At 36.9% G+C, this 13,399-nt stretch overlaps 1 protein-coding gene across 4 annotated transcripts in view; it reads right to left on the bottom strand.

The window, feature by feature from the left end:
* Positions 1-13,399, bottom strand: part of MYO5A (myosin VA) — a 168,275-nt gene that overhangs the window by 71,676 nt on the left and 83,200 nt on the right. For all 4 annotated transcript variants that reach the window (XM_072962395.1, XM_072962396.1, XM_072962397.1 and 1 more), the window contains exons 10-14: positions 9,452-9,717; positions 8,746-8,827; positions 4,721-4,861; positions 2,795-2,920; positions 1,261-1,344 (exon numbers count right to left, since the gene is read on the bottom strand). In XM_072962395.1, coding sequence (XP_072818496.1) covers positions 1,261-1,344; positions 2,795-2,920; positions 4,721-4,861; positions 8,746-8,827; positions 9,452-9,717 — 699 coding nt within the window. The remainder of the gene's footprint in view (positions 1-1,260; positions 1,345-2,794; positions 2,921-4,720; positions 4,862-8,745; positions 8,828-9,451; positions 9,718-13,399) is intronic.

The following is a 13,399-nucleotide window of genomic DNA, read 5'->3' as shown; positions in this document are numbered from 1 at the left end:
TGTTCTGTTTATGCTAAATTATTTAGGCAGAGTAGTAGCACTAGAATCCTATGGTTTTCATCACTATTGATAAATCAAAATAATTTATAATCTTTAACTGAATAATACTCAGGGATTGGCACTGAATTTTCTCAGATACATCATTCTTATAGGCTGTACAGCATTAGTGCCCAACACTTATGAGGATAAGTGAAAAAATTGATTTTTTTCTACAGACTCCTAGACCGTAGACTCATTATTTTCTAAGGGTTAAAAGTGGAATTTGATCTTTACATGAACTTTCTAGTATCAAAATAATTAAGTTTTTATTCCAAAAGAAAGGTCAAAGTGTTCATATAATATTCCATTGACGTTAAAAGGATTTTCTTAGAATAAATCAGAAAAACAGTAAGTGCCGGTCGGTAATCCAGAAGAATTCACATGACTATTTTTAGTTTTTCTCTGAATATTTGACTATTTACTTTGTTAAACTAAATAATGGGCTTCCTGGTTTGCTCCTATAGGATGAAAGTGAGCCATACTCCCCTCCCCATCCTTTCCTGATGAGAATCAAAGGGTGGAGGTTGATATCAACCTCATAATCAATCTCAGATAGCTGTCAGAGTTCTTTGCAATCTGGACTGTTCGTTTCCCACTAGAAAACAGTGATTCTGGAATCTATGCCTAAGAAAAATGATTTCGAAGTGCTTTGGACCACACATGAAAATGTACTCAATGATCTGGAGGTCAATCTCCACTCTGGATGGAGTGCTTAAGGCCATGTTTCTCATGCATTCCTTCCAAATTAAACAGCAAAAAAAAAAAAAAAAAAAAAAAAAACCCAAACAAAAAAACCCCCCACATTTTCTTTCACAGTCTCTCACAAAGGTACAAGAGAATCTAGAACTGCTACGGAGGAAATAATTTCATACATAACTGAAAGACTACATTGCATAGTGGTTAAAAGTGCAGACTCTTCGCTCAACAACCTGTGTTTTAATCTGGCTTGAAAACTCACTAGCTATGAAGTCTGTGCCTCAGCTCCCTCCTCAGTAAAATGGGAGTAATGGTCTTATCACTTTATCATAAGAATTAGATGAGTTAACATTTGTAGGGCATTTAAAGCAGGAACTGACAAAAGTTAGGTTATGTATCTGATAAATTAAAAACTGACAGTAAAGCTAATTTTGTTAGAAAAATCATTATTATTGTTAAAAAGCTAATGTTTAAGTAATATTTTAATGACTATATCTCGTTGGGAGAAAGCCTACACATGGTTACCTTGCTTGACTTCAGAACTTTAATTTGTTCTTCAAAAACAGTGTCTTTATTCTTTTCTAGAAAGCCTTCACATTGGTATTCCACCTGAAAGCACATGGAAAAAATCTCCTTAGCTAATAAAACTTTTGAATAGATATTATCATCATCAACATCAAAAATATTTATTGGGCTCAGGCTATATGGTGGACTCTCAGCAAAATGTTATCATCAGTTTTATTCTAAGAAACTACTACCACTCTTGGTAAGAAGTGTGTTAACTCTAAACTAAAACTCTAAATGTTGCTTTTCCTAGGGAACAGCGGTAGTGCTGATTAACCGTGAGCTAGAAGGTCCTTCCAGTTCATGGGTGAGCAGACTCATAAGAAGTTGTTCTCTTCTTCCACACTGGCCAAAGAGAGCTCCTCCAAGGCTGGCCTACTGAATCTCCTAACCTAACTCATCATCCGGCATGGGTAAGTCTCCTCTTGGGATAGAAGAGATTACAGCGGGAGAGAGGATCAGAAGGAACAAGTGGTTATCTGACAGAAGGTTGAAGGGGCGACAAGGGATGGAGTGGAGCTGGGTAAATATCATATGACTTGGTAAGGGGGTCTACTCGTGAACGGACTCTCCCTGCTTCCAAAACTCCAGTGACTTCAATCACCTAACACTCTAGAGGTCCCCAGCCTATACCACAAAGCCCTTAGGTGGCCCTAAAGCCATTCCAAGGTCTTTAGTAGGAGTAGAACAGACTCAGAAAACCCTAATTCCTAAAGGACACCACAGGAAGCTTACCCTAAAGGCTGCCCCACATATATATTTGCTGAAACATAAACTAGTGCCATGGCTCTGGACTTCTGAGTCAACTGCAGGACTTGTGAAGCAGCAAGTCTGTATACCTTGTTAGTAGGGACCCACTGAATCAATCACAAAGGGTGACAAAAGTCTGCAATCTCTATTCTGAAATCCTTGGTGTCAGCTATGCTTTGTTATTTTGGGGGTTGGGGGGTAATTAGGTTTATTTATTTATTTATTTTAATGGAGGTACTGGGGATTGAACTCAGGACCTCAAGCATGCTAAGCACACACTCTACCACTGAGCTATACCCTCCCCCAGCTATGCTTCAGAACTCAGAATTTTTTAGCAGAAGGCAGCAATCTGTAATCAAACACATTAACATTTCTACATTGAAATATGTAAATATCTAGCCTAATTGAGATAAATAAAGACTATAAATAACCTCAGACTATAAATAACCTCAGGTCAGTAATCAGGTTTAGCCACTAAGTGAATTATGAAAATACTTACGGTTTTTGGAGTTTCTTGGATTTCAGAATTATAGATAGAAGACTGTAGACCCATATTTATTTCATAATATAATCTCATTTAGGTTAAAGGAAGAGAAAACCAACAAGTCAACACTTAAGCTTACTTCTTCTATAAAGCCCTGAAGACTGCAAGCTCAGCAAAGAAAAATGCTATCTCTTGACTATTGATTTTTTCCTGTTTGAACTTAAGTAGTCAAAAAGAAAAAAGATGATAAAGCTTCCTTACTTTGTCAGCAAAATGCTGGATGATGAAAGCTTTGTTTGATAGACGGGGCTTCTCAAAGAGCGCACATTTGTTCAAATGCGTGTTGTACAATTTTTGGGCCCAAGTGTCATCTGTACCTTTAGGCATCTACATTCAGGGGAAAAAAAAAGAAAGATAACAAAGTGAATATTGTTATGAGACTCTTCTAACGCATCAACCAAGAGACCAGTTTTTGGCTTTGCCTAACAACTTCTACATTCAATTTAGGGACTCATTCCTTCCACATTCTCCCTTAGAGGCTCCAAACAGTGACTGATGAAAACCAATGACTGAGACCTTACCATGGGCGACTCAGCTCAATCTTCGGGCAACTCAATCTGCCTTTACCAGGGTTCATCAAATAAATATTTGATATGCTTTTAAAACAACAAAAGTCACAAATGAAAGATGAAATATCATGACTATCATGTGTTTTTTAAAATTTGTTAAATAAAGGTAACATTTGCACATAGTGAACTATTTATATACTTCAGAAAGAACAGTCTCTTCTCTCCATTTTCACCAACTTCTTTATCTTTCTGTCTTTAAAGGCATGGACAAAATAGGATCATTCTATAAATTCTTAGCATTTTTTCTTCTTAATAATAGCATTCTTGTATTTATGGCCATTAGGTGGTTACTGATTCTTTTGTCAACTTCATGAAAACTGCCACAATGACTTCGTTTACATATATATCTTGGATACTTCTTCAAGTATACATAATGGAACTGCTGGGTCAAAAGGTATGTGGATTTAAAATATTGATAAATATTGTCAAATTTCCTCTAAAATGTGTTGTACAACCTCATGCTCTTCAATCAAGAGTATACACGTAATAAATATCCATTTAGTATTATCAAATCAAAGATATTATCAAATTTAGTCCCTGACAGATAAAAAGCAGCATCCCATTTTTGTTTTGATTTGCATTTTATTTAATTTCAAGGAGGCTGAGCACCTTTTCATTACATGCATTCTTTTTTTTTAATTGAAGTATAGCTGACGTACAATAGTATTTAGTTTCAGTACAACATAATGATTCAATATTTTTATAAATTATGCTCCATATAAAGTTATTACAAAAGCTTGGCTATATTCCCTGTGCTGTACAAGATGTCCTTGTTTCTTACTTATTTTATACCTAGTAGTTTGTTCCTCTTAATCCCCCTTTCCCTCTCCCACCCCTCCCCACAACCAAATCCCCAATGGTAATCTCTGTATCTGTGAGGCTGTTTTGTTTTGTTATATTCATTGGGTTTTTTTTTATTTTTTAAATTCTACATGTAAGTGAAAACATACAGTTCTGTATTCTTAACGTTGTAGGAAATCTGGATGCTTAGGAGGATCAACCTATGGTTAGTAAGCTACGGCATATAAACTAAAGAGAAATTAAGAGAAGGGATAGGTTGTTTGTCTAAGATCACTCAGTAGTATAGTTGGGGATCCAATATTTTTCCCACATGCTGCATCTTAAAGCTAAAACTCCTCCCAAACATATATGTCAGTAATAAAAAATAACTATTTGATTTAAAAGTTATGGATATTTAGAACTATCATTCAAAATGTCTTTTGTACAATTTATTGCACTTCTTTAACCATATCATACCACCAAATGAAAAGTACCAAAGGTACACAAAAGTGGCTAAAATTGATAGCAATTGTATCTAATGTCAATTTTTCACAAAACTTAGAATCAGCTGAAAAGACAAGGGAGATTCTCCTAGTTTCAATTATATTTAGAACCCTTTGGGTCTAATGAGCCTTCAGAAGGCAAGTTAAGGTGACCCCCATTTGGTGCCACCATGGCACCTCATGGGATACTAATGAATCTCTGGTTAAACTCACTTACCTTCTGACCTCACTATATCAATTTTGATACACTAAGTACATCAGAAAATCATACTTGCCTTGCATTCCTCATCCAGCAAATCTAGAATGCCCAGTTTAGATTCTATAAGATTAATGCAAGGCTGATTATCATAAAAATCTATGAGTGTCCATGGAATTTGTTCCTTCATATATTCCTCTTGTTCTAATTTGAAGACATGCTGAAATGGAAAAAGAAAAAAACTGACATTACTGGATCATTGTCATAAATAATGTTAGTCAAGAAATAACATTATAAAAGACTCTTAAGAGAATACCAACATAATTTGAGATAGTCTATGGCTTCTAGCAACAACCTCGTGGGAGAAACATGATTTATACACAAAGACAATATAAGAAAGCAAGTAAAAACCCACACAAAGTAAAACCTCAGCTATATAGGATTCTTGGTAAACAAGAAAATCTAGGTATGTGAATGTTTAAATAGCTGATAATTGTGGCAGTCTTTTCGATTTTTTGATATGTATATCCCAAACTGCATTATATACCTTTTGGCCTCTTAAATTATTACCCTGTTGCTAGCCACATGCGCACATAAATGCCTTAGCTGGCCTTAACAGCTATGCAGAGAGGATACCCCCCCCGCCGACTACCGAACCATGTGTCTCAGAATTAGATAACTGTCAGTCTTTTGTGTCTGTCTTGATTATCATCTATAGTCAGGGAATCTACTGCTCACTTTTCTGGATTCTACATCCAGTTCTGCAAGCAGCTGCAACCACTACCAATCCATTGCTATTTCTGCTAAATGCTTCAGCCACTGCTTCTCATCCATTCACTCAACTAAGCAAAAATATGTGTTGACTGTTTACTACGTGCCAGTCACTGCAAACCATTAACAAATCAGACATGGGCTCTGCCCTCGTGGAGTTTAAAGACTAGTGGGGGAAACAGACAGAAATCAAACAATCACAAGAAATATAATTACAAACTATAATAATGTTACAGAAGAAAATAGTGGTGAGCTATGAGAGCAAGAGTCCTCATTCAGAATGGATACAGGGTGGTGAGAGAAGGCTTCCTTGAGGAAGGGCTTGTGGTCTGAGTTCTGCAGTGAAAGGTGGTTAAGTTGGTCCAAGTGGGAAGGGCAATCCAAGCACTGCTCAGGACGTCCAGCCAATGCAGCCAACCCACAAACTGTGGTCTCTGAAGATGCTAATAATCTCTACTCATTCCTGAGGGCTTCTGCTTTCCTTTCTTGTCTCCTTTGTCTCCCTTGGTTCTCTCACACATCTTGCTACTTTTCTAGGAAGACTAGCCCTCTGTGGCTATTACCAGCCAACACACATTTTCCAGGACCCAAAACTCCATGAAACTTAGGGCCACCAAGATTTCTGGTACTCACTCTCCTCATACACCTGGAAATTTTCCACTTTATTCTACACTTATTATAATGCTGCTGTTGGCTCATTTGCAGGGTTTATAGTCTAACCAGCTGCAAAAAGCTTTGGGTTAAAAAATAAAAGGGTATCTGTATGAATATCTATGTCATGCTAATTAGAAAGCAAATTTCTTCTGTTCTTCTGAGTAATGAGAAGACAAATAGGGCACCATGTGTCAGCAGGATGCCCTGACTGATGATACCAATATTTTCCAAAATAATGACCCCTTTTTAAAATTCATTAATTTATATGCAGTCTCCACATTGACAACAAAAACACTGCTCCAAACTTTAGAGCTTGTTTCTCACACAAGTCTCTATGTCTGGTTTGGAGAAAATCCATGGGGCCTCAAAAATTTTTGATTCCCAATTGTCAAAAAGACATGTGGGCATGAGGTTCAAAATGGCAAGAGATCCTTGATCAATATGGTAACATCTCCAAGTACTAAACATGCCAATCACCAGGTTTCTCATGAAACCACAGCCTCTACTGAGAGAGCAGCCCTAAACAACCAAATTCTTAATTGTGATCCCCCACACTCCTAGTCACAGCTAGTCAACTGCCAGCGGTCTCTGATGAACAAATGAACCGGGTTAATCACGTTCTCTTTCTCAGGTATAAGAACTCTCTTTCTCAGGTATAAGAAACAGGTAATTAACAATAGAAGCTGACGCTGAAAAGTCAAGATGAATGGGAGCTAAGCAAGTTAAGAGGCTGGGAGCATTCCGACCACTGCTGGGTTCACAGGAAGTTTGAAGTGAGTGAGGAAGCAGAAACTTTGAGAAAATACATACAGAACAGAACGAAAGATGCCATATGATAGTAAGAGGGAGTGGAGCAGTTGCGCAGAGAGAAGCCAAGATGCAGTATGGGTGTGTGTGTGTGTGTGTGAGAGAGAGAGAGTGTGAAGAGAGAGAAGGAGAAACAGATGGATAGAGACAGAAAGAGGGAAAGAGAAAGAGAAACAAAAAAGTCAGAAACACATTTCAGAGACACGAGGTCCTTGAGAAATAGACAAGTTAGACAGGCCCTAATGAGGCTGGTGTTGGTCCCTTATACTTCCAGTCATCTTGTGCCAAAATACACCAGGAAAGAACAGAAGACTGTGCTACTGAATAAGGTATTTTAAGAAACTCAAAAAAACCTTGAGAAAATATAATGCTCAATTTAGTCTCTGATAGGTTTTTATTAATGTTCCTTATGCAGAGATGCAAGATGTATCAGTCATATTCTTGTGGAAACAGTCATAAGCCTAAGGTTTTAAGATCACCTCAACATTATTTCACTGTGATAAGTAGCTCGCTAAATAAAGGTGGCCCAAATTTTTATCAAAGTACATGCAATATTTTTGAAAACCAAATAGTTTAAAGGTTTTATGATGACAAGAACAATTCTTTGTCCGATCCCTCCCCAGCCCCAGTCTCATTCCCTGGAAGTGGCCATTTTTTAACTACCTTGACTATTTCTTCTGGTATTTACCTTATTGGCTATTTTTTATTTATTCATTTGAAACATTGTCTATTGATTTCTTGATAAGATAGATGAGGCTAAATTTACACATACCATCTCTACTGTTTTTCCTCTGTGCTCCCACTATTACTATTTTTGGATCTTCTTTTGGTTTTTATTAACTTTGTAACTTAAAATAATATCTTTAACTTCTATTTTCTGTTCATCAGTGTAGACTATACCATCTGACCTCCCTCTTTGTAAGATGAAAGTATTAAAGAGTTCTTTCCTGTCCTTCAGCTCTATTCTCTTCCATCTTCCAATTCTTAAGGGTGGCTCATTTTTAATATCCTCTTTCACCAACACTAATAACCACCCTTAATCTTGCACTTAGAACTGTGCCCGGCATGTGGCGAGCACTTTACATATCCCAACTCACTTAATCCATATAACTACATGCAACAGGTACTATTATTATCCCCATTACATAGATGAGGTGACTAAGGTCCAGCAAGGTCAATTAACTTGCCCAAGGTCCGCTGGATAGTCAATGCAGAGTTGGATTCTAACCCAAGCAACTCATCTTGCGGGTCCATGCTGTTCACTATTACAATCATTTTTAAGCATCTCCAAATCCTCTGACACCAGGATAATGCTCTAAGATATTTGATATTATTACTCCACAAAAGCCACTCTCAAAATAGTCCCATTGACATTGTCTCAGTGAATGTCTCAGACTGTTGAAAAAAGAATATGTGAAATAGAATATGTAAAATACATGTAGAAAAGAGAATATGTCCTGATTTTTTTTTTCTCACATTTTGCTAATACAGCAAGTGAGAGTTAAGGTGGTCATAACTCTACATACAATTAGCCTCAGGAACAACCAACTGAAGGATATCCCTGGGCTGAGTTTCATAGGCTCTGTGTTACTACCTAACACACTTTCTGCTTCTCTCTCTCAATTTATTTGAACTAAATTTTCACTATTCTCAGACAGCAGTCCAAGGATGGCCTTGAATCTCATTGGACCATAAACATTTTCAAGGTTGCATTACTTATTAATCATGAGTTCCTCAGCAGTTTACCTATTTTAAACCATGGATAATAACTGTAATTCACAACTTCATTTTAGGAACCAGCCTTTAAACATAGACTAGGAATTCAAGAGAATAATTTTTGGCAGAGTATTATTCAAGCAAGAAAATTCTTACCATATTGAATTGTTGCTGGAGTTTCTCATTTGCATAATTTATGCAAAACTGTTCAAAACTGTTTATCTCAAATGTTTCAAATCTGTAAAACCAAAAATAATATGGGAAGGGGAGAATAAGGAACAAACAGCTCTTAAAAATACTCAAAATGCGCACATTAGAAAGAAAAAGTGGGGGAAATTTCTCAACATTGTGAAACTTTCTTTCTACATCAGTGAAAATAAGGGTTTGTAAGTCAGTAACAGGAAATATGTGCCCAGCAGATAGGCATGAGTCAAGTGGCAGAGAAATTTTTTAAAGGCTGCAGCACGTAGAGGTGTTTAACAGCATGTATTTGAGGGCTAATTCATTCCCACGTGGGGAACAATCAGAATTATGATAAAGTCATTGCTCTTGTCAATTTACAGATTCAAGTGTCTACATACACACAGAAGGGAACTGGGAATAGAAATTTCATAGGTTCTTTTGAAAAACTAAACCAGATAATGAAAAATTAGGCATCATAAAGCACAAATGTACAGGAACGGTTTTAACCGTTAAAGAAAGGCACCCAGAGAAGAGAAACTAGCAAATGAAATTAGATTTTTAGAAATTCTCTCTAATTTTCCCTTCTCCTCACCAGTAGAAAAAAAAAGCAAATATCCACTTTGAGATAATCTCTAGAGAGAAATGCTCTCTGGCAGACCACTAAGCCAAATACACTTACCCATAAATGTCCAGCACACCGATAAAAGAGTGCTGTTTGACAGCAGAATGGAGAGCCTGATTGACATGATCTACAATCCAGTTAAAGAGCTTGGCATAGATGTGCTTGGCCAAGGCATCGCGGGCATTCGTGGCCTGCAGCTTGGAGATGGGCTTGATGTACGTCTCCGTGGCAGTAGCCAGCTTCCGATGGCAGAGCCAGTGACACATCTCCTCACAGTCCACACCCATGAGGTCACAGAAGGTGCTGAGAGGTTCATGCTTGGGCTGCCAAAAGAGAATGGGTTATTTCCTAGGACAGATCAATTAAGTCAGAACTTATTAAAAAATATCCAAAAAGAGGTCACAATTAAAACCCAGCAATATCTTTGTTATAACAAACACCAAGATCACTTGAAGCTGATCAGTAACAATCACAATCATCCATCAAACCAGCATCTAGGCAGCATTATGCAACCTCATCTATGGCTCATTTCAAAAATTACCTCTTCCTTTGTCTTTTTGCAGTATTTGTTTGGATCTTTCTTCAGGAACATTCATTCAGTCAGTCAGAAAATGAGTCATCTTATCAACAAATACTTACTGAGTGCCTATTATATGTCAATAAACAAAGACAGATGGGGTCCTGGTCCTCCCAGAACTTAGTCAGTAAGGGAAATGGATATCAACAAAATGATTGCTCCCTAAAATGCAAAATTACTACAAAAGAAAAGGATGCTATAATAAGATTCCATGTGAGAGGAGTGTGCCCTATTCAGGGAGGCAGGAGACAGCTGCCTTGAGAAATGGAGCTGAGATCTGAAGGAAAAGAAGATGTTAACTTGGTGAAAGGGGGAGGAAAGGGTCTTCCAAGCTGAAGGGACATCTGGTATAAAAGTCCTGTGGTGGGAGGCAGGGGGAGCCACCAATGTGAGGGACTGAAGCTGAGATGAAGGCAGAGGCTACACCATGGCTGGTCTTTCCTCTGAGAGCAGTGGGGGCTGGGCTCGGGGATAGGGTCACTGAAGGGTTATAAACAGACAACCTGACAGTTATTTATGTGACTTCTTAGATTAGAATCTCTAATCTAAGCATTCCCTGTATCACCTACAGGGATCACTGTATCCCCTACAACGTCTTCCATAGGCTTTGCATGAGTATGCATTCGATGAATACTTGTTTAATTCAATGCATTTAATGCATTATATTTTTCAACATCTTCACTCACATGTTTCAATTGAATCTGATAACATTCCTGGGGAATAGGCAGGGTGAACACTGTCATCTCTAACTGACAAATGAGGAAATAAGATCCAAGAGAATAAATAGCTTGTCAAAAATCACACAATCAATTTATGTCAGAATTATCATTAGAATCTGGGTCTCCTGACACCTTCATCCCCTGACCCTTCCCACTGAAGCAGTTCTTTTCTTCTTTCATCTCCTCTCCTCCAAAATAATCACTTCAGATACAAATCAGCACCATTGCCAACAACATAGGTGAACTCTATTAAATAAGCAACTTATTTCATTCATTTATATATGAATATTTTGACATCATTTAGAAGTGGATCAGCACTTTCTAAACATTCTACTTGAATGCTGTTACCATATTGTTCTACTAGATCAACACTGCTAATTCTTCAAATTTTCTAAAACTTCATTGATTTTTGGACTTTTTTACCTATCAATAATTGAGAGAAATCAGTAATATCCCACTGTGCTAGATTTGTCTTTTTTTCCTTGTGGTTCCCATTGATTTCTGCTTTATATATTTTGAGGCTACATTATTAAGCACATGTAAATTTAGAAATGTTACATCTTCCTGGTGAATAACATCTCTATCAATACATAGTGCTCCATCTCCAGTACTGCTTTTGGCCTCAAAGTCTGTCTTGTCTGGTATCAATATAGCTCTGCCAGTTTTTTTTTCTAGCTACCACAGTGTGTCTTTTCTAAACCTTTTATTTTTAAACTTTCTGTACCTCTATGTTTTAGCAATGCTTCTTTCAACAGTATACATGTGAATTCTAAATCCAATCTAACAATCCATATTAACTGAAACATTGGTCCATTTGTAATTATTTATTTCTACCTTATTTGGTGGCTATATTTTTCCCATCTTTCCTAAATTTTTCTCTCCCATTTTTGCTATATTTGGATTATTTTTTTCAGTTCACTTTCCTCTCTACTAATTTGAAAGGTTTACTTTCTGTTTCTGTTTTATGATAGAAATATTAAGTTACATTAGTTAACTTAATGTAATAAATAACACTAACTTGAAACACTCCATCCCAATCTGTAAGCTCTGTTATCCAACACTTTAATTCTATCTTTTTTGGAGGGAGGAGGGGCTGGTGATTCACTGTATTTTTTAAAAACTTTTTATTTTGAACTAATTTTAGACCAACATTAAAAGTTGCAAAAAGAGTATAAAGAATTCCCTTCACCCAGATTCCCTAAATATTAACATTTTACAAAGTTTGCTAGTTTCATTCTCTTTCTCTCTCACTCTTTCACACACATACACATACATATTATTTTTTCAGAACTGTTTGAGAACATGCTGCAAACATGATGCCCTTTTGGTCCTAAATATTCCACTGTGCATTTCCTAAAAACCAGAGACATTATCTTATATAACTATAGTATAATGAATAAAATCAGGAAATTAGCAATGATAAAACACTATTATCAAACTGGCAGATCTAATTCAAATTTTGCTAGTTGACCTAATAATGTCCTCTGTGGGGGGGAGGGGGGAGGACAGATTTCTATGATCCAGGATCCAATCTAAGTTTATACATTAGATTTTGTTTTCTTGTTTCATTAATCTCCTTTAATTTGAACAGCTCTCCACTTTTTTTTTTTTTTTTTTCGGCGAGCTTGACATTTTAGAATAGTAGTATGTCCTTCAGTTTGGGTCTGTATGACATTCATTGCCTCACGTCTAGATTCAGGTCATGTGCTTTTGGCAGGAATACTGGAGAGCAATGAGCACTCCCCTCAGTGCACCACATCAGAATTCACAGGATGATGATGGGTCCTGGCAACTGGGGTCACTTGGTTAAGGGAATGTCTGCCAGGTTTCTCCACTACCTCTCCCTTTGTAATTAATTAAATTTTACCCACATTTGCCCAATACTTGACTAGTTTATTGATTCACCATTTCTTCTCGAATTTTAGACCTCAAACCTTGAATCACTTTTCCTCTGCTTAAACTATGTCTTTTAATATTACCTTTAGTGAAAGCCTATGGGTGACAAATTCTCACAAGTGTCTGTTTGAAAAACACTTCTATTTTTCCCTCATTCTAGAGAGACATTTTTACTGAATAGACAATTCTAAGTTAATGGTAATTTACTCTCAAACACTGAAGACAGCCCCCTGTTTTCCAGCTCCTATTACTGCAGCTGGGAAGTGAGCTATCAGTTTAGTTGCTATCTTTCCAAGAGTAGTATCTCTCATCTCTGCTTGTTTTGAGATTTTTCTCTCTGCCTGTGGTGTGCACCATGGTGTGCCTGAGGGTGGATTTCTTTTTATTTATTCTAACTGGGATTTTTTTTTTTTTACTTTACAAATTTGTGGTGTAGTGTCATTTTCACAAGTTCTGAAATTTGTTAGTAATTATCTCTTCAAACATCACGCTGCTTCATTCTCCTTTTTCTCCCCTTAGGAATTCTCATTAGATTAAAACCAGATTTTATTACTCCACCCTTCATCTCTTAACTATTGTGAAGTGCTCCATCTCTGGGTCCCATCTTGCACTTTGGATAATTTCTTCACTTCTAACTTTCAGCTCATCAATTCCCTCCTCAGTTGTGTCAAATCAGCTATTAATTTCTTTCAGCATTCTTAGCAGCTTTGACTCTGTTGTTTCACCTAGCTCTTTCTTCTGTTGTTTCTTTCATCATGGGATTTGAGATTTTTGACTGTGAGCCAATACTTCCTGTAACTTTCCTTATGGGAC

This window comes from Vicugna pacos, chromosome 6 (genome assembly GCF_048564905.1).
Source record: "Vicugna pacos chromosome 6, VicPac4, whole genome shotgun sequence".
NCBI lineage: Eukaryota > Metazoa > Chordata > Mammalia > Artiodactyla > Camelidae > Vicugna > Vicugna pacos.
The sequence above is the reverse complement of the archived record's forward strand: the minus strand, read 5'-3'. Positions and strand labels throughout refer to the sequence as shown.